Consider the following 26,373-nt stretch of genomic DNA (forward strand, 5'->3'; position numbering starts at 1 on the left):
ACTACATAAAAATACACAGATAAAACTCAAGTTCCACCTCCCTCCCTTCTCCTAAGGCAGCATATATCAATATTAGAAGCCATCACAGGTCAGAAAGATAAATACGTTTCTTGACCAATATTGATTATTGATCACTTATATCATTAGAATCCCAGAATGTAGATACAGATTTATGTTCAGCGGTCAAAACAGTAAAGCCATTAGGAACAAAGTGCCATTTCTGTGATCAGCATCCCACTGCTCTACTGAGTACACCGGCATACATCATTTTGCTTCAAAAGGAGACACCATAGATTTTGGTCTCTTAAAGGAAGTCCACCTTCTCATGTATCTTTTCAATGAGGGTTAACATGTTCTTCATATCAGCTGACTGCTGAATAGTATTCATATCCTTTAGAAGGCCCTTCTGATTTGTTATCTTCAAAATTTCTTCCTAAAAGGAAAGAAATAAAAGACAACATAAATTAAAAAAATGATTATATTGAGTCCAACAGAAGTTTCACTTCATCAGACATTCATGCAGACTAACTGTATTTCGATTCAGTTAAAAATAAGATATTTAAAGGCACAGAAGGAACTCTGTTTCATTCTATCAGAGTTACAGAGATATAATTCAGAAATGATTATGTACTCTCTGGGACCATAGGGCTCATAAGAAAAGACAAGTGTTTCTTTAATTGGCATGTTTTCTAGGGTTTTGTTCTGTTTTTAAAAGACAAGCTCATTATATAGCCCTGAATGAAGAGAGGGAAAAAAAAAAAAAAAGGAAAAACTTTCAGATAAATTGCCCTCTCTGACACTGTTTAAGTAATAAAAGCACTTTCTGTTGTCTTCCTTATCATCATCAAGCTGCCTCTGAAAACACATTCCATGCTCACCTGCAAAGTGGGTGCCTGTAAACTGCGCTTGGGGAGTTCTGGAAGGCGGAGTGCCCCAGTGCCACCTTCCTGGAACACCTAGAAAGAAAAAATAAATAAAGCTAAACTTTCAGTTTGCAACTGAAGTTGAAAAAATGAAAAGACATTCTCAAAGGCAGATGAGTCCTTCTTTATACAACACTCTCTGCAGAAACAGCTCATGTGTGCTAGCTCTTGAAGCACCTTCTCCTTCGAGGAATGCAGCAAGACCTAGTGCCAATACCTTCTGGGCCTTTTTTTCATCTTCCTCTAACTGTCTCTTGAGTGTCTGGATTTTGTTCTGCAGTCTATTTATAGTTCCTTCAATGTGTTCTGCTGATCGCTCGGCTTCAGTTATTTCTTCCTAAGACAAAATATAAACAAATACAGAACAAAATCTGCTTTAGAAATCATGAGTCTTTTGTGTCCCTACACAAACAGTCCTGAAGAATGGAAAAAAAACATAACAAGAAATACATAAAATTAACTTAAAGAATTAACATTGGTTCCATCTCCTGATAGTACTTTAAAACGCATTGAGAGCTTAGTGTCTCTTCTCCACAGCATCAGCCAAGTCACTGAAAAAAAGAAAAAAAATACTCTGCTCTGTAGCTAAAGTGGATGATGGTAAACACTGGACTACTCTTCCACAAAAGTACAGGCATAGCCAGCAGTCCTTCTAATAAAAAGTTACAATGCACTGAGGAGCAGCATCACAACACCTATTTTCTTCCTTTCCATGTCTTTCATACCTGCAATTGTATCAAAGTCTCTTCATTTGCCTCAAGCATTTGTTTCTCTGCCAGCTGAAGGCTCAGGATATTCTTCAGCTCACCCAGCTTCCCTGGGGGCACCTTTAAGGTCTTGAAAAGTCTCAGCATCCTTTATAAAAGACAAAGCAAGCATGACTTGTTTGCAGTTCTTCAGAAAAAAAAAAAAAATACTAATGAATTCTCTGGGGAGAAACTAAACTCAGTTTAGCCAATTGTTGTCAGTGAGGTAAAAGTATCAAGACAGGAAGAAAAGCTGTCCCAGTTTCTTTTCCAAAATGGAATTCCAAAATTCACTAATTGAAGGTTAGCAAACATGATGCCTGTCTATAAAAAGCGCAAGAAGGAGGATCCAGGGAATTACGGGCCTGTCAGTTGTTTACTGTAGGAAACAATGTCAAATACTTTGCTAAAGTCCAAGTATCTTCTTGTTATATACATCAAACTGTCACTGTCTACACACATTTGATATGGAGGTGCAGGAGGAGTTCGGCAACTCAGAAATCAGACTGGACACATCACAAATGAAGCATAAAAAAAGAAAACAAGTTACAAAAAACTAGCTGCTTGTGTTCACATCTTGATATACTGGAAGACCAAAGAAAGCAGCATACAGGTTTAGGCCCAATGTTGATAAGGGTATGGTATACCAACCCATATGGACACCAAAATTCTCAGTCACAAACAATCGTTCCCTTAATGACATAAAAAGACTCCAAGCTATGGCCTACATTTTTTTTCCCTTTGACTTCTCTTTGAATTAACTTTAACAACCACAAAATGAATTAGAATTTAAGAAAATTTAGCTCACTGCTCCTGCCTCTATCATAAAATTATGATAACAAAATAGCTGCCAACAAACGTAAACCCTACTAAGTAAGTATAAAGCTTATTAAAGGAGCTGTTAAGAATCTTAATCCTCCTTAGTCCTGCTACTTCTGTAGAAGTAGCTAAAATGGGTCTGGATACTTTCAACAACACTTGCTTGTCCACTGTCAAAATATCTCCCTCTTTGACTTTGCATCCACTCTCCCTTCCAAGTTTTCCTAAGTGTGATGCTCCCAGGAGCAATCCTCCAACTATGGCACAGAACAACTGGGTAAACCAAATTCCCTTTTCTCTCCAAATTATGATTTCTTACCTCTCTTTCAACAAGTTCAGGTGTTTCTGAACATCTCCTTTTTTCCCACTTTGTTGGCACAAAATAGATCTAGAAAGAAAATAAAGGCAAAGTTTTTTTTTTTAAATCAGAAAACCCGCAAGCACAGAAGATATCAAGTCAAGTAAACATAGTCAGAACTTCTCTAGCTGAAAGTTTCCAGTTTCACACAAAGTTATATCACAAATTCTTCAAAAGAAAAGGACTTGTGGGTACTGATCAACAGGCAGCTGAACATGAGCCAGCAACGTGCCCAGAATGGCATCCTGACCTGCATCAGAAACAGTGCAGGAAGCAATTGCTCCTCTATGCTCACCACTGGTGAGACTGTGCCTCGAGCACTGAGTCAGCTTTTCTGACTAGGGCAATGTCATGATTTTTACTTTATTTCCTGGGGAATAAATAAAAGAAGCACCAGGATATTTGGCACTTACAGTATTCCTGAGTCCATTACACTTTCCAGAAACTTCCTGCTGCTCTCTGAGAGAGTCTGCCAAGATTCCGTTTTAGCACTGGTTAGCTTCACTTTTTTTGAATGGCCTCTTTCACCTGAGAACACAAAGAAAGGAAAAGATACAATTTGTTGAACCTGGATAAGCAGCTTTGTTACACCTCAGTCATGCAGTAGTCAAAGATGCAGTGGTTCATATTTTTCCCATCTCACAAAAACATCAGATCAAATCCATCCATATTAGGTGGTGTTTTTATTTGCAAGTGACAATTTCTTTAAAAAGCACAAAATACAAAAGGTTCTTTTCTACAGCAACTTCCATTATAACCAGATACTTTTCCAAAACTGCTGGAGATACAAACAAGACAAGGCCCCTGCTGTGTTGATTCTCTCACTTGTGTAAATTCACGTTTTATTTTTTTAATTTCATTCTGGCTTTCCTCACTTCTGCATTTGATGCAATATAAGTCTGTCTGGTCTGTTAACCTTCTGTCTTCAGACTAAGACACATGAGGTAGAAGTTAAAACATCCCAAGTGTTATAGTGGAACTTCACGTGAGAAGAACAGGATTTATACTTTTGTTTGTATGATTAATACCTGCATATACAACGTATAACATGAATGCATACTAAGACCGTACTACAAATACGAACTGTTACTGTTCAGAAAGAAAACCCTGAAACTCATTTCAGTGACATATCTTAGACATCTACAGTTTCAATATATCAGGTACTGATGGCACTGTTATTTGTGAGAGATAAAAATAAGGAAAGAACAGAATCTTACCTGCAGGGGAATAATCCTCATCTTCGTTATTTTTCCTTTTAACTGTCTGAGTGTCTCCCTGAAAAGAAAGATTTACTACAAATGTTGCAATTTTGAGACATTCTCTGCTGTGCAACCATTTATTTACTAGCATTAACCCACCATAAAAAGCACGTGAAAGCACTTCAATGCTTGACATTCAGCTGCTACTATTGACTACAGAAAAGGCTTTCTGAACTGTGACACTGTAATTCATCTCAAGGAGGTTAAGGAAAGTGATTCCTTCTTCTTAGTTCCTCCCATTCCAAGAATAGGCCATGAAATAAAAAAATACACAAGATGTTTGCCTAGCGAGCACTGAGCTCACACTGCTCATATGGTAAGCTGTTAAGCAAACTCTTTCCAACAGTAAGCGGCCGAGACCAATCCTGAGATATGGAGAAAATAGTTTCCAGGACTGAAAAAATGTCACCCAAGCCAAAGGAACTTAGATTTCATCACTCTGTTCAAATAGAGGCTATGCAGGTCTTCAAAACTACAGCCAGCTTGTCTTCTTGTTAGCCATCAGGTAACACTTCCCTCTGTTGACCAAACACACGGTAGCACACACCTGCTCCCTGGTTTCCACAGTTCCTAGTTATGGCAGGAGGTCTCTATTATGGTTTTGGTTGGGACAGTGTTAGTTTTCTTCCCAGCAGCTTATATAGCACCATAGTTTAAATTTGTGACCGAGACATTGCGGATAACACTGGGTTTTAGCTGTTCTTGAAGACTGGTTACACAGCACCAATGCTTTTTCTGCTTCTCACACTGCCCTGCCAGCAAGGCTGGGGGTACGCAAGAGGCTGGGAGGGGACACAGCCAGGACAGATGACTCCAGCTGACCAAACAGGTAATCCATACCACATGGCATCGTGCTCAGCAATAATAGCTGGGGAAAAAGAAGATGGGGTGTTTGAGGGTACGGCATTTGTCTTCCCAATTAACTCTTATGCATGATGGAGCTGTCCTGGAAACAGCTCAACATCTGCTGGCCAATAGGAAGCTGTGAGCGAATTCCTTATTTTGCTTTGTTTGGGTACTTAGCTTTTGCTTTACCTTTTACCCTACATTTATCTCAACTCACAAGTTTTCCTGTTTTCACCTTTGTATCATCCCCATCCCACTGTGGGGGAATGAGCAAGCAGCTGTGTGTGGCTGAGCTGCCTACCAAGGTTAAACCACAATGGAACTGTCCACACTGGACGTTTCTTCAAGAGGACTGCCTTTAATGAAAGGTATGAAATATACAAAATCCAGCAGAAAAATGGGTAAATGTTCATCTTTCTTTCATGGGTTATTTTTTAACTTATTTGGCCTAGAAGAGTGATTACCTTTCTTTTTTGAGCTTGTTTTCTTTTTTCTCCACCCATTCCCTTTTTTTTGCTGGTAGGTTTTCTTGCTGTTCCCTCATTAGCAATCTCCCTTCTTTTACTGGAAGATGCAGGGTGATGTTTCATTGTCTGTAAACCAAACAGCAAAGGAGGAAACAAAGAACCCAGCAATTAGAATCCATCCGATACAAAGTGCATGTTAACAAGCAAAAGGAAAGAAATGCCAGGATACACGTATACAGGATACATGTAGCGCACTACAACTCCCAGCATGCAACGCGGCGAGCCCCAACACCGCAACAGGCGCTCCGGCCGAAAAGCCTGCTGGGAGTTGTAGTCCTTACAACCAACACCGCCTTTCCCCAACCCCCTGCTCCTAGCGGCCAACACAGCGGCAGCCCCCACAACAACTCCCCGCGCACAGACTCACCCCACCGCTGTCGCCTCCTCACTGCTCCCACCGGCTCCGCGTCCCAGCGCCGAGCCGTTACCGACCCGTATTACCCGCGCAACCGAGGGCATGCGCATAGCGAAGAGGGGAGGGGAAGGGGCGGGTGAGGCGCATGCGCAGTGCGCGTGTGGGCACCGGCCGGTGGCCTGAGGGGCGCTGAGGGGAGCGCGGGGGTCGGCACCGCCCCGGGACCCGTCCCGCCCCGAGCAGCGCCGTGAGTGCCCGGGGAGGCCTCGTGGTGGGCCTGAGGTCCCTGCTGGGCACCGAGGAGGGGTGAGGGGAGGGCTTTGGGGGGGCTGGGAGGGCTTTGGAGGGGCTTTGGGGGGGGGACTGGGAGGGCTGAGTGGAGTCTCCTTCTCTGGAGATAGTCAAGGGTTTCCAGGGGTTGTGGTGAGGCAAAGAGGAGGTGGCTGGGCCCCGGAGCCAAGCTGTGGAGGTTTTGGCTTGGCTTGAAAAGTGTAGGGATGGGGGACATGGGGCAGAAGCGGAGGATCTTACAGCTTGGGGGGATTTATCCCCCATCTCAGTGTCACGCATGATGGGGTGAGCTCTGCAATTTCTGTTATTCCTGTGTTCTCGCACAGCAGGTTTTATTGCTTTGTTTCTTTCCCAGCGTAGCCCTGATTTTCATCCAGCCCAAACCACCTTTCTGAAACCTTCTGAAATGTCAGCAGTTTGCTGACAGTGCCCTCATTTCAGAGTTCCTGTTTGATGCTGGGGGCTCCTGTTTGACCTAAAGGAATTCGTAGACCAGAGACAGGTGGTAGGAAGGTGAGGAGACAGGAGACTGTGTGTGTGCACTGCACTGACTTTCACTGATTAATGGTGGTGCAGCTTAGGGACTGAAATAAGGTGCACAATTCATCTGTGGCTGTAGATTAGTTGGAATATCTTCCCTTGCTAGAGAAAAACGTAGGATTTTTCATGAAGTTTTATGCATTATTTGGTTGAAAGACAAGGGGAGACGGTGTCTGTCAAATCAGCTAGTGAATACGCTTCTCTTTTCTCCTGAGTAATTGTTTTGGCTTTAACAAACTTAAACTTTCAAGCTGATTTCTCCTATCTCAGATCTATATGGTAATGTAAAATATTTCTTTTTAATCCCTTCAGCTTGCACCGTGCTGGCCAACCACTGGAGCAAAGATGCTGAGAGCGAAGGATGCTTTCCTGCGCCTGCAGCCCTGCCGCTGCATTTGCCCGGTGCAGCTTCCAGCCTACAGGCTCACGTGGCGGTCGCTGCACAGGCAGCCGCTGCACCCCGAGTGGGCTGCCCTTGCTGAGAAGCAGCTAAAAGGCAAGAACCCAAAGGATTTAATCTGGCGTACCCCAGAGGGGATCGACATCAAGCCCTTGTACTCCAAAAGGGACACGAAAGATCTCCCCGAGGAGCTGCCGGGGGTGAAACCTTTCACTCGAGGGCCGTACCCCACCATGTACACGTACAGGCCGTGGACCATCCGCCAGTATGCTGGCTTCAGTACGGTGGAGGAGAGCAACAAGTTCTACAAGGACAATATTAAAGGTAAGAGAGCTCATGTGGGAGGCCACTCTGCCATGCAAAGCAACTGGAACCAGTCACGTGTCAAATTATATGGAAAATGCGATTATGCAGCCTGGTGGGGTTTGATTTCTGATTGTCTCTTCCCAGTGGCACTGTGTTTCTTTAATAGCCATAAATAGGATCACTTCTGAAACTCTCCTTTCTTTGATTTACTACTGAGCTGGAAAGATGAATGTGTTAAATGCTATCTTTAGTTTTGCCTTGACGCTGTCAGAGACAGAATTTGGCTGCATCCCAGGGTCCAAACAGTAGAGATCAAGGAGCACTTTGCTCTCGTTTTTTGACCATAATTGAATACTGTAGAGAACAAATCTGCTGAAATTTGTCACTTAGTTATTTCTGAGATTAAAGCATTCTGACATTTTGGGTTTCCATCTCATTTTGTAAGCTTTTAACGAACTCATGCAAATACATATGAATGGTGTCATTCATAGTATACTAGGAAAGTCAGCTTCCAAAACTATTGGTACTTTCATTATTTGAGAGCAGTTTCCCCAATATTTCTGCAGGGTATTGTGATTTGCAGCAATCTGTTTAAGTAATAGCCAGTGTCACCATAATGTACTTCTGAGTACTGCAAAAGCACCACTGAAAAGTTAATCTTGTTAGACTGACACATTTGTTTTACACCAGCTATGCTGCTTTTTGAAGCTAGTTCCAACCTTCCCAGTCAGAAGAACAGACCACTGACATTTGCATTCCAAGTAATAGATCTGTGATGCTTTTACATCCTACTTCACAGTTTTTCTTATGCAAAATGTCACTGTTGAAGGCTGGGAGGGTGATTTGGGGGGAAATTTTTACCTTTTGCCATATTTTGGTTGGCTAACATGAAGCAGTACTAGCTGCTGCGGTATTCTTGCAAGTATTGAATCTTTGCATTTGTAAAAGTCTCAGTGAATTAGGGAAACACAAATCCAGGGTATTAGAGGTTTGCAAACAAACATTTCGAAAGAGACCGTTGTGAATACACTCTGCCTTACTGCTGAAAGTTGCTGGGGAGGCAGTTTTAAGGCTTGGGCCAACTGGTAGCACTGCTCACTTTGTTCCTCCAAAATGCTTGCTGCTGGAATTTTTCATCGTTATCTGAGTTTTGACATTGTAATTTTAACTCTATTCTTGTGTTAATAGTTGTATTAATATTGAATTTGTTAGCAGTGATTCTGAATCTAACCTAGGCTTTTGTAAAGCATTTTAATAATTCAATTTAAATCACTCTTCTATTAGAGCAGTGCTGAAATATAATTAATCATCAGTTCTCACAACAGATGAAATTTGTTTTGCTTGTTTCAACAGTGAGCTAGACAAATTAAAATTGTTGTCACAGTGCTTCAGAGCTAACACCTAGTTTTTTAGAGGAACAGTGGTGGCTGGGATCTGACCATTAAGAGTTCTGATGATGATGATAAGCTGATTTGCAAAGGGATTAGATACAGTTTGTTCAGGAGCAGTGATGTTGATCAGGGGATGAATGTCTGGGATTTGTAGTCCCAAGCACTGCTCTCAGGTTGCAGCAACAAGTCTGCCAAAGAGCTCTAACAGTCCAGTTCTTCATATAAATAATTGCTACAGATTTAATAATGCATCACTTCTCATCAGGGATAATCTGCATATGTCGGAAGAGCCATGGAAACAATCAGTGTGCATGTGTTTGATTTATGATAAGAAGTTAATGGGACATGGTGTATCACGTTTTTGTTTCCAGCTACTGCTTGTTTCCACCCAGTAATACTTCTAGGTGTAAGCCCTGATGCTAATTGTATATGCACATATCTAATTTGTGGATAAAATTTTACTCAGTAGTTTGTTAGGCACAGCGAATTGATTATGTGGCTGAGCTGGAAGGATTACAATATTTTTTTTGTCAGTTAAAAGCTTTTTCATTGGAAGTTTAAATTTACCATAGATTAGATGACCTTGGACAAGTTTGGGCAGGGAGCAGTGCTGAACATTAAAAATGGGCTTATTGTACAAAGCTGGATGATGCAAAACAAAATTAATAAAATTAGATTCAGTTCTAATTCAACTGTTTAACACTTCTGAATCTGTTTTTCTGTGTTTTGTTTTGTTTCTTTCCTCTCGCTTAGCTGGCCAACAGGGATTGTCTGTTGCTTTTGACTTAGCCACCCATCGTGGTTATGATTCAGATAATCCACGAGTTCGAGGGGATGTTGGAATGGCTGGAGTTGCCATTGATACAGTGGAAGACACCAAAATCCTTTTTGATGGAATTCCTTTAGAGAAAATGTCTGTTTCTATGACAATGAATGGAGCAGTCATTCCTGTGTTGGCCACGTTCATTGTGACCGGAGAGGAGCAGGGAGTGCCTCAGGCCAAGCTGACAGGGACGATCCAGAATGACATACTGAAGGAGTTCATGGTCCGGAATACCTACATCTTCCCCCCAGAACCATCCATGCGGATTATTGCGGACATCTTCCAGTACACCTCAAAGGTATTAGTTGTTCAAGTGTATTTACTTTATTATACCTCATTACCTATGTATGAGGGACTGTGCAGAGCAACACAGAAGACAGGCAGGCCTGTTGTAGAGAAGGATGCGGTTGTGGAAGCAGACAAGTACAACTTAAGACAAGGTCCCAGATCACTTACAGCGTAAATTTTGGGATTAAGTAAATTTAAATCAGAGCCAGATTAAGACTCAGTCTGAAAGCATGGCAAGAATCATAGAGGCAAGGAGTAGAGAGGCTGTTGGTGGCATAGAGAATGAGAAGCCACGTTGTTAAGAAGCATTATGCAGCTGTAAGTGGGAGCAAGGAGGTAAGAAATCTTGAAGGACTTCTGCTGTGAAATGAAGCATGAGAAGAAAGTAATGAAAAGAGTAAAGTCCTGAAGTACCAAAGTTCAGTAGTACAAATTGTTTTCTTAGTTGCATTTTCACTGAAGAGTGGGACACATTGAGAAAGAATGATCATGATGAATGATCGCTTAAACACAATAAATAATGAAAAAAGGTAAAAGCATGTGAAATAAACATCTGAAAACACCATACAGTGTGCTGTATTTGCAATCTACAAATAATGAATTATTTCTGGGTGTTGATAGCACAATTATCTGATTCTCCCCTCCCTTCTGCTTTCATACGCTGTTGTCTTTTATTTTTGCAGTATATGCCAAAATTTAATTCCATTTCAATCAGTGGATACCACATGCAAGAGGCAGGAGCGGATGCCATTCTGGAATTAGCTTATACTATAGCAGATGGCTTGGAGTACTGCAGAACTGGACTTAAAGCTGGCCTCACCATTGATGAATTTGCACCACGGTGAGCTAAACAAACTTACAAGTACAAAACTCGTTTTTGGTAAAAGTCCTACTTTAACATTAAATGTTCTTCAGTATTTCTACATTCTCAGTCAATAGTGGCAGCGCTGTTATTGCAAATACATTTTGCTACCATTTAAACTTTGCAGCAAACAAACAAACAAACAATCAAAACAACTGTCTGGTCCACAACAGCCTCCAGACTACGTCTGTGCTAACAAACTGAACAAATTCGTTCAGAAGCCCAAGCACTGCCAATACAGTTGTAGCTTTACGACTGGAGAATGTATCACAGGCTCTTGCAATGCTATTGTCTTTTGTTAGCTAGCATTACTTTGAAATACTTGAAAAAATACATGTTTAGCAAAGGAAAAGTTAAGGTATTTACAAAGAATTTACAATTGTCTGTTTCCTAAAAGTGTCGTTTTGTTTTCACCAAGACATTGTATCATTGTTTAATTACTGCCAAACCAAACAGAATCACAATTTCAGTGTCTAGTCTTTCTGATTTACACATTGCCTAAATATACAGGGAGTCTAAGAAACAGATGTGGTTCCTGCAGCCTGTTGCACAGTCAAACTGTAGGAGACAGTTGAATTAAGCTCTGTTTCCAAGATTTGTGACAAAACTAAAGAGGATCATTTAGAAAAACATTCAGCATTGTTGACAGACTTTCTGGTGACAGAGACTGTGAGAGCCTTTGGCAAATTGTTCCAGTTGCTAATTCAGTGCATTTTTTGTATATTTAGTTTTATGGGCTTTTACTAAGCATATTTGCTTTTATAAATCTTAGAAGGTATTTATAAAAAAGTAGATCAATTGGCGTGTTCCGTGATATGCTATCCAGTATTGAACTAATGTTGAATTTGGATTAAAATTGTCAGAAGGATGGAAGCTTCCTTACAATCTGCAATGACTTCTTCTAGTTTGTGAGTGATAGCTACACAAGAAGATTGTGTCCAGGAGAATTCCTGAAAACTAGAGCATCATTGTCTGTATTGATGACCTGCTGGAGCACTGCTTCACCTGGGGTTCCCCCATACAATCACTGGGGACATTTTAGCAGTTCCAGCAACCAGTGGCACTAGCAAGAGGCACTGCCCATTGCCTCTTGTCCTCCTCTGGGCACCACTGAAAGGAGTCTGGCCACATCCTCTTGACACCCTCTCTTCAGACATTTGTATAAATTGGTAAGATCCCATCTCAGACTTCTCCAGGCTAACCAGGACAGTTTATTGGCATAGATGTGTGTCATTCTGTAGCAAGTGACATCAGTGCCCAGGAACATTCCCGACATCTCATGTTGAGGTTATATCTGTAAAAGTAAATTAATCAGAGACCTTGCTGTAGGACTTGTCCTTTAAACCGATCCAAAACCCTCTGTTTTATTAAAGTTTTATCCTGTTTATGCTCTCTTATTACAGACTTTCCTTCTTCTGGGGAATTGGCATGAATTTCTATATGGAAATAGCTAAGCTACGAGCTGGGAGGAGGCTGTGGGCTCACTTGGTAGAGAAAATGTTTAAGCCCAAGGATCCCAAATCTCTTCTGTTGAGAGCTCATTGTCAGACTTCAGGCTGGTCACTCACTGAGCAGGTTAGAAGTGGGACTCTCAACTGTTTCCTAATTAAAATACGTTTAACTTCTGTGCCTTCTCTTAATTAATTAATTAATTTTATTTGCAGTAGTATATGCATGACTGATATGCCTCAGTCCTGTAGCAGAAGCTTTGTCCTTCAGAGCTTTTCTTTTCCTTCCAGGATCCCTTTAACAACGTTATTCGTACTACCATTGAAGCAATGGCTGCAGTGTTTGGGGGTACGCAGTCCTTGCATACAAATTCCTTTGACGAAGCTTTGGGTTTGCCTACGGTGAAGAGTGCTCGCATTGCTCGGAATACGCAGATCATAATACAGGAGGAGTCAGGGATTCCTAAAGTGGCAGACCCCTGGGGGGGATCTTACCTCATGGAGTGCCTCACCGATGATGTTTATGAAGCTGCTTTAAAGGTCAGTTTGCATGACCTTTTGTATTTTGTGGGAAAATTTTAGGTATAAGCGTTTTGAGAAATGTTTTAAGGTACTCTTTGATATGTTGGTAGCTTCTGAAAAGGGAATTCTTACACTTATGCTTCAGTAATTTATTGTGTTTTTTTTAGTAATGAACTCTTTAAAAATACAATGTTTAGAGAGAGACTTGAGCCTTTTGGCAGACTACATTCAGAAAGAAAATGGCCCAGTGTAGAAAAAAAATCAAATGATCAAGTCTAAAGACATTATGGGATCTCTGTTTCACATGTAAGGAAAAAAAGGGGCTTCAAAAGTGAAAGGAGTCAGTCCAGCCTACCTAGGTACATGCCTACTCGTGCCTATGGTTGTCTGTTTGAAACCTTAAAACTAGGGGTTATTGCAAGTGAAGTTTTATAGCCAAACTATAAAGGCCTTTGACGCTGTCCTCTGTAAGAGCCTCATTAAGAACCTGTTGTAGTATGGGCTAGATGAAAACTGGCTAAACAGGCAGACCACGAGGGTAGTGGGCAGTGGTACAAAGTCCAGTTGGAGGCCGGTAACGGATGGAGTACCCCAGGGGTAAGTTATTATATCTTTATTAATAATTTGGATGAGGGCATAGAGCACACCCTCAGACAATTCAGGGATGACATGAAACTGAGTGGGAGTGGCTGTCTCACCAGAGGGCTGTGCTGCCATCCAGAGGGACCTGGACAGGCTGGAGGGATGGGCTGGCAAGAATCTCATCAAGTTCAAGAGGGAGGAGTCCTGTACCTGGGAAGGAACAACTCCAGGCACCAGGATATGCTGGAAGCACCCAGCTGGAAAGCAGCTCTGCAGAAAAGGACCTCATATTCCGAAACCTGTAGTCTGAGATGCAGAGAGAGAGGAAACACTTTTAAGAGCACAAGACTGTATATTTAAATGTAAGAATTTGAATGGTAGTATTAGTGCAAAGCTCATTTTGAGAACTTTGCTAATACTTTGTTTTTCTCAATCCTCTGCATTTCTCAGCTCATTGAGGAGATTGAAGAAATGGGTGGAATGGCCAAAGCTGTTGCTGAGGGAATTCCCAAACTTCGTATTGAAGAGTGTGCAGCCCGAAGACAAGCCAGGATTGACTCTGGTAGGGAGCAGGGTGATGAAACAAGGGGAAACTCCCAGCAGAATACCTTTTTCTAATTATTTTTTTTACATGCATTTGGTTTCATTTGTTTTCTTCTTAGTTTAGGAATAGCAGATTGCGAGTGATAAAACGGGAAGTTTTTAATTGTACGTCAGTGAGAGCTTCTGGAGATATCAGTATGCATGAAATTAGTATCCATATAAAAACAATCTTGCTTGATGTGTCAAAGACCAGATTAGACAAAGCACTATAAACACTGTTTTAACAGAGTATCTTGGGCCTGCCATAGTTGATTGCTTTATTTTTGAGATAGTATTTTTAAACTGTGGCTCCTGAATTTAAAACTCTGATCTCCAGCAGATGGCAGCATGGACTGTATCTGGCCAAATCCTTCATTTTGCTCGAGAAGTGTCCGTTTCTCCTAAAGACTGGAAAACCCAGTCATCTTGTATTAGAGGAAGATACAGTTTTTTGTTTGTGATTATAAGTATGCACATATAATAAGTGTATGTGGAAGTGTGTATATGTATAAATATATGCAAATATACATTTGTATATGTGTGATAAAAATATGCAAGAGTGAGAATGTAGTAATGTTATCAAACACTCCAAATAAAATGATAGTTAAGTCCATACGGGCTGAAAACTAAAATTCACTTTTTGAACACGATAATTTAATTTTTATTCACATGGAGTAATTTTAAGTAGGAACTTCACTTTCTTGTTTGTCTGCTGAAATAAGAAAAGTAAATGTAGAGCAGTGTAGGAGACCAGTATCTTTGCTTAATTCTGTAAAATTCAGTTACATAATCTTAAAAAGAGAAAAATAGCTGATAAATATTAGTGAGTCACTACTAAGTGAGTTTGTAAGATAAATATTCTATTTCAAATTCTTTATCTGCCCACTATTCACTGACTGTTCATGCATTTAACCATCTCTTATAAAACATGGAAAATAGACTTAAGTCCTTCTTATCATTTATTTAAGTATTTGAAGTATATAAAGTAAAGCACTGCATTATATTGCTCAAAAATTTCTTGTTGTATAATTATGGTGTCCTTTCGTAGTAGTTTGCAAAGGTATTCTAAGTTTCTGGTGTTTCCACTGCAAACAGGGTCTGAAGTAATTGTTGGAGTAAACAAGCATCAGCTAGAAAAAGAGGAGACAGTTGAAGTTCTGGCTATTGATAATTCTTCAGTCCGTAGCAAGCAGATCGAGAAGATTAATAAGGTGGGAACTACCTTCTTAAATATTAGAGTTGTTATAAGTGCAGGCAGAACCTGAGTAAATGTCACAGAAAGGTGGCTTCCTGAAAACATGACCCTCAAATATCTGAGGACATGGTGGTGTTTAGTGGGGAGGCTGGATTTCTGTTTGTTAAATTCAGTGCAGGCTGCTGGAAAACTCCAAGAAAAAAAGCATTAAAATTCAAACAAAAATGTTTTGTTCATTGGGTTTTAATCCCTGTCTTTCAGATAATGAGTATATAATTAACCTTTCAAAATTGAGAACTTGACATTTTCTAAAACTAAGATAGAAAATAGCTATGCAGTTTTGGTTTAAAAACACGTAATGCTTCTTCCTCAGACTGAGTATTTTTCTTCTGCACTTTAGGTGAAGGCTAGCAGAGATCCAGCAGCAGCCCAGCGATGTCTTGCTGCTCTAACACAGTGTGCAGCTACAGGTGAAGGCAATTTACTGGCTCTTGCGGTGGAAGCAGCACGTTCAAGGTACTGGGAGTGAGGGTGAATATCCAACTGCTGTGTAAAAAGTGATCGATCGTTTTCATCTTTCAACTCTTCTTGGCTATGGTGTCAGCAAAGTTGGTCTCTCAAGATGTTCTGTTTTGTTGTTTTTTTTGTCAGTAAGTAAATGATGGCTGCAGTTTGATATTGTAAGACAGACAATTACATTTTACACTCTTTTAAAGTTATGCTTTAATTTCTCATAAAGAACAATAGGGATACAAAATATCTCTTCAGAAATGATGTTGTTCGCGCACCTTGTGTTGTTTAAGGCTCAGACTCTTAGCAGTTTCAGCAAGTAACTAGGTTTCTCAGGCACCCTGCAGTTTCATAGGTCAGGGAGCTTGAGAAGTGTCTGAGATGTGAAAATGGATATGTGCAGTCTTCATATAGTCTGTTGCTTCATCCTTCCTTGCACCAGAGCTTGGTGTGAAAACATTTTTTGATTGAGAAATAAGTTTCCTTAGTCAGGCAAAGATGTAAAAGATGTTCTTAAGTAGAACAGCAAGACATCTTTTAGAGACCAGTGGGAATGTGTATTTTTTTCGCCTAAGGTGCTTTTAAGACTCTTCTCGTTCCTACCTCAAAGTCAGGATAGGTGCCTAGAATATGCCATGTCTATCTGTTCGTTAATTAACTAAATGCTGCAGAAATGAACAAGCCAAATCCAATTCTTATTGTGATGCGCTCCTATTTTTTACTGTGACTTCTCAAATTTCTTCATTCCTTTTCCTGGAATGCTAACAGGCATATTTTGAATACATTTTGTCCCATGGAGAGCTTGTCACAACACTGCTAGCAGAATGTCTACCTGTGCATTTACAAGAAGCCCTTCTATTAAGGGCAACATGGGAAAAGATTTTCAGGTGAGCACATTCATCCTTGACAAGTAGTAGACGAAGGTGGACAAAGGCATGAAGTGCGTGTAATGCTGCTGCTTGGTCTGCGCAGTCTGTGTCCTCATAGTGCTTTGTCACCTGATTACACACTGCTACCTCTCATTGCTTGTGAAATGCACAGAGGGGGTGGCAGTAATGTGAGACTCAACAGACGGAAGGTGACAGTCTTAACAGGCACGTTATGGTCATTGACTTTCTGATATTTGTGCAGCCAGCCTCTGCAGCTGAAGTACAGAAGTTCATAGGACACAGACAGCAGTTTATGTAGAAACAGGCTGTCCTTGCCATCAGACATGTTTTAAGGGCTACAGGCTAATAAAAAATAAAACAAGATTTTATAGCTAACTTTTGGTCTATTTCAAAATGCTAGATTGACTTAAAACCATAGATTAGGTTGTAAATTACCTGAGAACCATCAAAACAAAGGGTGTGAACAAAGTGTCGTTCCACACAAGACAACTGAGTGACAGTCATATGAAGGAAACACAAATTTATAAAATAAAGGCACAGTAACTTCTGCACTCTCAGATTTGCATAATTGTTTAGTAGGGTTATATCAGCGTGCGTTGAAATAACTATAAGTTAATAATAAGAATTACACTGATTTTAATATACTGAGATGATAACAGTCATATCTAGAACAAAATATTGCTGTAAACAGAACTGGGAAGGTTTTTGTTTATCCAGATTGTAAAGAACTTGTCTAATGTTATGATTAGGTGATAGCTGATTAAAGAAAAATGTCATTGTCATTAAAAATGTGATTTTAATCATGTCAAGAAGAGAATCTGTATTGCTGGCAGCTGTCCCACTGTGGATACATAGATGGCACTCTCTGATGCAGCAGGACTAAGAACTAATATTTTTTTTAATATTTGTTGGCAAATAGTAGGACAACGCTTGAGTAGTGTAAAAGCAAAGCTATTCTTATTTAGGAACTGTGAATTACTGTGAATTTTAAGGGTTTCAGGGACTTAAGACAGAATTTCTGAAGTACCCTAAAGAGATTTTAGAAACAGCATTTACAGAAGAAATAAATGTATTTATGCAGTACACAATTATCTTAATCCCAGCCACCAGATTATACTTCAGTAAAGCTGGTAGTCCAGACCCTTTCTTTTTCATCTGTTACATGAACTTTTTATTCACTCTTCTGCATAACAAAACAGAAGAGCACAATACAAGTATACAGACATGTTCTGCACTTCAATTTAAAACTGAAGTTGTGCTCGTAAGCTGCTTTTGCAAAAGAAGAGGAGGAGAAAGATGTATTTAAATTTAGAGTTTTCTCCAGAAAAGAAGACATGTTATGCCATGGTAAGCCTTCAGCAAACAGACTGTTTATGCATGGAATGTATCTATGTCAAGCTGCAGTCTGTGATGTCTAGCACTCTTGAGAGGGAGTCAGTATTTCTAGATACTATTTGTCAGTGCTGCAAACTTGCTGTTCAACCTTGGGGAAGTCACTTAATCTAACACTTATGTGTTAGTCTGCTTTTCAATTATTTTTTTCATAATATCAGACAACAATAATATAATTATTTAGATGTGCTGAAAAACAAAAAACAGTATCGGTGAATAAGGTCTGAAAAATACTGTAACTCAGGTAGTGCTTCCTAAGTTGTCTGAGATTCCACACCGTATTAAAATGAAGAGTATTACATAGGGATGTCAGTGGGTTCTGTTGCTGTCATGGACAGGTTGCTTTATAATTAGTACTTGTTAAAGCATTACTAATTAATAAATTTGAAGGCAGTATTCACACACAGCCTTCCAGATAATATTAATTTGATGTTACTTTGCATTGTTTTTTCTCAGCTAAGAACCTTGAATCCAGATATAAACTCTTTGTTGTGCTGAGGACGAAAGTGGATAAAAGCAGGAGAACTTTCAAAATATAATTCCAGAAGGTCAGGGGGAAGGGATGGCAAAAAAAAAAAAAATGGATCAAGCGTGAGTTAACATGAGTAAAAAATGTGTGTTCCAGCATGACGCTCTCTTCTAGACAAAGCACATCAACCATGTAGTGTAGCAGAGATAAGAGAGGACACCTTCAAGCATGTGCATTGCAGATTTCACTTTTATGCTCAAGACAGAATTTCTGCTATTTCTACCATTTTGTATTAGTTAGAGGTTGTCGAATCATAGACTCACAAATTAGTTTGGGTTGGAAGAGACCTTAAAGATCATTTTATTCCCACTCAGTTGCCATGGGCAGGGACACCTCTCACCAGACCAGCTTGCTCAAAGCCCCATCCAACCTGGCCTTGAGCACTTCCAGGGATGGGGCACCAACACCTTCTCCTCCCACAGCCTTCTGGCCACACTGCTTTTGATTCAGCCCAGGTACGGTTGGCTTTCTGGGCTGCAAGAGCACATTGCTGGCTCATGTTAACTATGGTTCAGTTTGAGTATACAACACATGAGTAAAAAAGCAAAACAGCTGGGCAGTCACAGAAAGTAAAACACCTCACTGAAATGTACTGAATCATTCTGTTAATACAGCAGAAATCCATCTGTTATATTGGAAGTGAGCAGGGTAGGAATCAGATAGTACCTATTGGAAATGCAAACAGCAAAAGGAATCCTGAGTACAATTCCATTGGCCATCCTTTTATAAACGTGTGTGGACAAGAAGTTGCATCTTGTACAAATGTCCTTTGAGCATTTTGTATTAAAAGATTTGGGGGATGCTTAAACTAATTTCACCTAAGAGTAGCTTATAGTGAAATGTAAGACGACAGGAAAAAAATGTGAATTTAATGGGTTTGAAAAGTGTTTAGCAGTAGCCAAATGGATAGCGTTTGGTCTCTGTATCTGTAAGCATACTTTCAAAATGTATTGTAAGGGTGCTATCTGTCTTCCTTTCACTTTGACAAAGTTTGCAAGTCATACTTGTATTTTGTACAAATTCTTTAAACTTCTTCTATTCAAATATAAGCTAAAATACTTTTACTGAATATATTGATGTAACATTTCATCAGGCACTTAGTGGCATACCATAAAATCATTATACAATACTAAATCGCAGTTAATTTCATACCAGAAGAAGCTTGGTGTGATGGGACTACTAGGTGAACTGTTCTTTCTCCACAGATAAGTTGTTTTTCTGTTCCAAGGAGATTCCTTTTCTTAGTATTTAGGTGTGGGCTCTTTTGGATCACAGCACTGTCTTTTTGGTTCAAGTATGCATGATGGATTTTACACAGAAAGGTGGAGTCCATTAAGCACAAGATTTTTAAATGCTTTGAAACAGAGACTTATTTCTTTTTTTTGTATGAGAAGGCAACACAACCTGGTGTGCTTCTGGCAATTTTGCTACAGCAGTAAAATGTGGTTTATTTCTACATACACAGTGTCTCCAGTAGCAAACAGAGCTTGTAATTTGCATGTAAATGGATTTTCCTAGCTTCCTCTGCATCTCAGTGGATAAAAGAGCTATGTCAGAAGCAGATAAGAAGAACAGTAAGTACTTAAAATATAAACAGCAAGGTCGAAACAAACAAATTCCAGTAAACAAGTTAGGTTGCAGTCTACTTTGGGGTATTTTCTTCTTTTTTATTCTCTTGATTTACATTTTGAGTTTGAGTCCAAGTGCAAGATAATGCAATCTGAGCATTAAAAATTTCCCAGCTGAGAGAATTTGATTCACTGAAATGTTTTGCTGTGCAACAGTCCCAGTTGCCTTGTCATATATAAAGTCACTTCTCAGATCAGCAGAACCATGCTTTCTTAAAAATACTCTCCCATGTTCTATTAGTGGATGAGTCAGATGTTCAGAGTTATAGGACCACAGGGGAAACGAGTGTAATTGAATTTGCTCCTGCAGCAAGGCACATAGTTGGGCCGCTGCCAGCGATTTCTTTATCCCATTCTCATAGAAGCCTCCTGACAGTATTAATACTCCATGTCCTAGGTGCACCGTTGGAGAAATAACAGATGCGATGAAGAAGGTGTTTGGAGAGCATAAAGCCAGTGACCGAATGGTGAGCGGGGCTTACCGCCAGGAGTTTGGAGAGAGTGATGAAATTCTTCATGCCATCAATAGGTGAGAATAGCTTCCCAGGAAGCCTCACGTAGCCTTGCATTTAATCCATGAGGTGTATGTGCTACTGCTTACTGTGCACTAAAAAAATATTCCCCAACACCTGAGATGGGGAACAGAACAACCACTGCACGGGCGTTCTCGTGCCTGTAAGCAAGTAATCAGGATGAGACGAAATAAGCATAATAAGAGTCAGAACTTTATTTAATTCTATTTGCTTGTAAACAAAATCCATGGAGCTGGCTTTATACTTTGAGGATTTTGTTCAAATAGGCAGCTTTGGGATTAAGCATCTGAGAAACACTGCATGAGATCTCAATACATTGGATTGATTTCTTTGAAAACCATGTAATAGTAGTCTCTACAAATATTTCCAGCAATTCTTATTTGCAAAATCTGGTTTTGAACATCACATAAATTGTTCCTGCACCTTCTTTCTTACTGTCTCTAACTCTGTAAAGCTAAAATATGTCTGGATATCCATACATGGCCTTCAGCCTACGGTTGTTACTTACTCATATCGCTAGGGAGAAAACAGAGGATGGCAGTATGTGTGAAAACACTGACTATTGGTGCCTTTTGGCAGCTGTCCTCTTTCTTGGGTGAAGAGGCTGAATTGCTATAGTGGGTGGCAGTGTAACATGGATCAATGCTTATAAGTCCCTGCTGTGCTGGGGCTTATCTTACAGAATCTCTTAAAAAGGAATTTCTTGATGGCTGTGCAGTGATGATGTTTAGCCTAATTTGGAGGTAGTTGTGCTGGGAGATGACACCACCTTTTCTTATTTCAAATATTTAGTTTGAATTTAAGTGTTTGTAATTATGCTTTTATATGAAGCAGAACTGAACTGATGCCTTGTGAAGCAAGATCCAGCTCCATTTTTATATATCTGCCTCTGTGTCAGAGATCGTGTGAACCGGTTGTGCACATGGTAATGAAACTTTACTACAGGTCACATTTGCACAGGTCTTCAAAAGTGGGTTTTCACTCTTGCCCCACTCTTAACTCAAGCCCTGGGTTAGAGTGCCTCAGATGATGTTACTCAGGCAGGCTTTGGAGCACGTAAGAGCTGGTTTTGTTGGAAGGGAGCATGTGGGTGGGTACATAAGAAAACAAGAATATGGGAATAAAAACAATAGAGAAGGTTTTGTAAGACATAACAAATCAATTCAGATACCTACTTTGGTGATATTCTTAACAGTCCTTAGGAATAGAGAAGGCAGACCAAACTCCTCCTATAGATCATCAAGTAGAAGTCAGTCTGCTTCCCTCAGCCACCTTGATATAATTCCTTTTTAAGATGTCAGAGTGTTGTTTTTTGTTTTTCTTTTTTTTTTAAATTGCTCTTACATGATGCATGTTGTCCTGGCAGCATCTCCTGAGGCTATTTAAATCTGTGCTGATAAATGCTCTATCTTGAGCCATTCCTTTCCCCAAACTAAACCAATGGATTCCTACAGTGATTAACCCAGCTAGGTCAGGCACACTGAGTCCATACAGCTCCATCCTTAACACAATGCTCAGAACTGTACAATATTAACAAACTCATGTTAGTAATATTTCTAAAAAACAGTTGTCTTAACATCCCACACAGGAACAGATCGTGGTGGCAGTACGCAGATAATGAGAAGCGAGATGAAAGATTAATCTCTGAGCCTGTGTTTACACGGTCACTTTAATTCAACAGAAATCTGAACTACCACCAAAAGGGTGCACACAGAAAGGGGAGCATGGTAATCCTTTTCTGGACAATCTTGTGCCCTCTTAAATGGTGATGTGCCAGTGCACAGGATGTCTAAGACCCATCACAAGCCTGTGTGCCGTGCATGCTTTTGAAATAATCAGTCATAATTATTCTTAAAATCTAAGAATTGTGTTTAAGTTAGTTGTAAGTCTACTCATTAAATCCTCAGAGAATGCAGTGTTTTTCCATTGCAAAGCAGCAAAGTAGTAGAGTGGTTTTACTCAAAAAAGAATGTTTTATTGTTCAGGATAGTTAATACATAGTTAATGGTTAGTAATTGCATGACATGAATACTAAAATATAATATTAAATGAATATTAAAATAGTGTGCAGACTACATAAGCAAACCATGAATTGGAAGATCCTTTGGTTTGATGTAAAGAAATTAGGCTTTTTTTTTTTTTTTTTTAATTTGTGGAAATGCTTCTATTGAATTTCAGCAACTTGCAATGATACAATACATGTTTTCAATCAGGGTTAACAAGTTCATGGATCGTGAAGGGCGCAGACCTCGTATACTGGTTGCAAAGATGGGTCAAGATGGCCATGACAGAGGAGCTAAAGTTATTGCTACAGGATTTGCAGACATTGGCTTTGACGTGGACATAGGTCCTCTCTTCCAGGTATGACTGATTGAGCAGTATTTCAAATAGAGTGATTTTCTAGTGCTTGCTGAAAAATCAGGCTGGGGCTATTGTCATGTAATCCTGTTTCCATGCAGACACCTCGGGAAGTGGCCCAGCAGGCAGTCGATGCGGACGTGCACTGTGTCGGGGTGAGCACACTTGCAGCAGGTCACAAAACTCTTGTGCCTGAGCTCATCAAAGAACTGGATGCCCTTGGCCGGCCAGACATCCTTGTCATATGCGGAGGTGTCATCCCACCTCAGGTATCTGTCGATGTTACTTCCATCAAGAATAGGAGACCGCCTTAATTCTGTCTGAACTGTTTTTAGCTATTTATTATATTCTCTGAATGTCAGAGGTGATTTACTGTGCTGAAGGCTGCCATGCACAATTGCCAGGCTCAGTGCAGATCCGCAGGGTGGTCGCAGAGTGCTGTCAGGTCTCTTTGGTCTGCTTTTCTGCACACCGTGTCCTGGTTTAACTTACGTTGTTTATTGGATGGAATAAAGTCATGTTATGAAAAGACTAACCTCAGGGAGCTGTTCCTTATGTTCAGTTGTTCTTGATTACCAGTATTATCTTGTATAATACTGGTAAAGGCTAGCTCCTGTCTGAATAGAATTTATGGCTACCAGTAACAGTTCTGAAGAGGCACAGGTAGTAACTAAGACACGTGGTTGGTCCCAGCATCTATAGGCTACACATCTTAGTCTCTGTTTAGCCTCTCTTCAGTTTTCTGTCATCAGGTTTAGTGCTGCCTCTCGTTCCCTCTCCTTAACTACTTCTTCTAAACTGTTGAACAGTTGTTGGGATTCCCTTGCAGGCAGATCCGTGCCTTTCTCCTGAAATTTTCAGTGGTTCATCCACAATGTGCCTGGTTGTGTCACCTTTAGGGTTACCTTCTGTCTAGAGGTATTTGCAAACAAATCTATTGTTATTCCCTTTTCCCAGACTTCTTTCTCCAGGCAATCAGGTAAGTGATCAGGAAGAACAAACATTTAAAATGAACAAACAAAGCTCACAGTGTTTTCTAAGCAACAAACTGTGTTTTGTCCAGTATCTCTTAATAGGATGCTACTAGCCTGTGGCTGGGAAAGGTGTAGAATATCCTGTAGAAAAGCACGAGAGAGTAAATAACTGCTTCTCCCTCCCCCTTTTTTTTTTTTTTTTTTTTTTGGAATTTCAAGACAATCATAAGATCAGAGTTCCTTTGATTGCAAAAGAACACTAGCAGTCTCCTGTTCCAACCTGTTGTTCAAAGCAGCATTTTCAAAATCAGAAGTTAGATCAAATTTACATTAGGTTATTCTGGGTCACATCCACGTGACTTCTGAATATTTTCAAGCATCTGACATTAGTCTGATAGTAAACAAAAGACCTTTCCTGTGGATGTTTTTTAGTATTTCTTTATTCCTCCAACTATTTTTTTTGCCATGTCCCATGATGCTGCGCTGCCTCTCTCTGGGAGTTGATGCATGTGTTTTCTCAGGCCCAGTGTGCAGGACAGAGCACACTGCAACTGTAAAGATCAATTTTGTGTTTCACTGTTAATTATGGATCTTACATTTCTTTCTGGACAGGATTATGACTTCCTGTACGAAGCTGGCGTTACCAACGTGTTTGGTCCGGGGACCCGCATTCCAAAAGCAGCTGTCCAAGTGCTGGATGATATTGAGAAGTGCCTGGAGAAGAGGCAGCAGTCTGTGTAATGCCAAAACCTCACACCTCAGCCAGCCTTATATTAATCACTTACAGAATGTAATCATCAGCAAGGGATGGCCAGACACATACCTTCGGTTCCGCTGCCCTCTGGCCTGGTGTTTTGTGCTTTCTAAGAAAGTTGTAAATTCTCTGCTTGTTGTGTTTGAGGATTATTTATATATTTACGCACAAGATAATTTTATCTCTAGAACTACAAATTCAAAGAATTAATGAATTTCAGTGGGTGGGGATTTTTGTTTTGTTTTGTTTTTCTTTTCTTTTTATTTTTTCCTGATATATTGATAAATAAAATACATGTTCTAGCCCTTTGGTTGGTCTCTTGCATTCAGATAACTTCTTTTGAATTTTTAGACTCATGCATTTGGCAGGCATTGCAGTCTTCAGGCAAAATCACTAAAGTTCAGAAGAGATGTGATTGAATCAAGCAGCACTTTGATGTTAATGCTAATCTGACTTAACACACTTCAGAAATGTATTAGTAGATAAGCCATATTTTTTCTAAGTTCGTTGTTTGTTTAATAAGACACAAACCCTGTATCTGGCCATAACTCATATAATGTTCAACACCATCATACTTTTTTTCAAAAGGAGATTTTCTGCATGTGGCTGGAAATTGCAGATCAGATCAATAGCGCTGTATCTTCGCTTCAGAGATTGCAATTGATGAGATCTTTACTTAATGCAAACTTGTTTAATGGGGCACATGTGCCCATGGTCTCACACTGCTCAGAAACAAAGAGGTTAATTGATTTGCTGTTCTCATTGTCTTTCTAATTAAGGTTAAAAGTATTGATCCCAAACCAGACTTTAGGCTTTAAAATTCCATGGAGATTCATCCTCAGCTATTTATAGGTATCTGATTCCCTCCAGGAAAGACTTTTGTGGTTCAAGCCAAGATGTGCAGAAAGTACAGATTTCATTCATTTCTTCTGGCTGAAGGTTTCTCTGCTCTTTGGTAATGTATGTCATCTACCTGCGTTTGCCTTACAGAATCCTTGTGTTTTTTTGTTTGTTTGTTTGTTTGTTTTGTGTTTTGTTTGTTTGTTTGTTTTTTTCACTCTAACAATCATGAAAATCTGCATCTTGTTCCCTTTGAGATCAATAAAAAATTCCCACCAACTTCAATCGGAATCACGCCCAGCCTTTAATGCTGGCAGGAGGGCCCTTTAAAGCTCTACATTAGGAGCTGGTAACATTCATTGATTGTCTCGTGTCATATCAAGGTTGGAAAACAAAATTCTGAGTCTAGGGAAGGAACGGTCTTCTTACCTTATGTGCAGTATTAGGCCCTTTAAGGAAGGAAAATATTTAGGTGAACAGAGTTCCCTTGGAGTTAGTCATCAGTTCTCTGCCTAAGCAGAGATTTCTTGGGGGATGACAAGCTAAGATGGAACATGCTTTTCCCATATGTTCCCTGCTGCTGGGGCAGCACAGTGCTCACTGCTGACAAGATAATGTCAGGTTGTCAGCCCTCGTTCCTGATGGTGAATGGTTACCAACTACTATCTCATGCTGCACTCACTCAGCAACTCGGCTGCTTTAAAAATGCAGCAGTGTTCAAGCTAATGAAAAAATGGGTTAGTGCAGAATTAAGTAGGTATTCTGTAAATACACTGAAACATTTTATTTCAGAATGAGTATTTGGGGCATATTTCAGGGCAAAATGATAACAGTGAACTGTCTGACTAAACGCTCAGCTTCCCAGTAGGAATGAGCAAAATGGCAGCATGTTGCTGCATAAT

General features: G+C 40.0%; 2 protein-coding genes across 4 annotated transcripts; one reads left to right on the forward strand and one right to left on the reverse strand.

Annotated features, from left to right (window-relative positions):
• Positions 1-304: 304 nt before the first annotated feature.
• LOC311208235 (centromere protein Q-like) lies at positions 305-5,950 on the reverse strand (the record flags this gene model as incomplete). Its single annotated transcript, XM_084284776.1, has 9 exons — positions 5,846-5,950; positions 5,416-5,544; positions 4,064-4,121; positions 3,260-3,374; positions 2,808-2,876; positions 1,649-1,778; positions 1,141-1,260; positions 879-956; positions 305-433 (listed from the first exon to the last, which is right to left on the reverse strand). Exons 2-9 carry the CDS (start codon positions 5,539-5,541, stop codon positions 305-307), a joined length of 825 nt encoding a protein of 274 aa, XP_084140902.1. The 5' UTR covers positions 5,542-5,544; positions 5,846-5,950.
• A 23-nt stretch (positions 5,951-5,973) lies between these two features.
• On the forward strand, positions 5,974-25,504 carry MMUT (methylmalonyl-CoA mutase). 3 transcript variants are annotated; one of them, XM_084283343.1, is made up of 13 exons: positions 5,974-6,080; positions 6,977-7,388; positions 9,515-9,882; positions 10,556-10,713; positions 12,138-12,309; positions 12,474-12,722; positions 13,737-13,848; positions 14,964-15,079; positions 15,464-15,579; positions 20,410-20,541; positions 22,759-22,906; positions 23,005-23,172; positions 24,490-25,504. In XM_084283343.1, exons 2-13 carry the CDS (start codon positions 7,010-7,012, stop codon positions 24,616-24,618), a joined length of 2,247 nt encoding a protein of 748 aa, XP_084139469.1. In that variant the 5' UTR covers positions 5,974-6,080; positions 6,977-7,009; the 3' UTR covers positions 24,619-25,504. The 3 variants fall into 3 exon arrangements, with proteins under 3 accessions (XP_084139469.1, XP_084139470.1, XP_084139471.1); XM_084283344.1 differs by having other exon boundaries at positions 5,999-6,139; XM_084283345.1 differs by having other exon boundaries at positions 6,003-6,115.
• Positions 25,505-26,373: the final 869 nt, after the last annotated feature.

The sequence above is a fragment of the Netta rufina genome, assembly GCF_964035555.1.
Source record: "Netta rufina genome assembly, chromosome: 3".
NCBI lineage: Eukaryota > Metazoa > Chordata > Aves > Anseriformes > Anatidae > Netta > Netta rufina.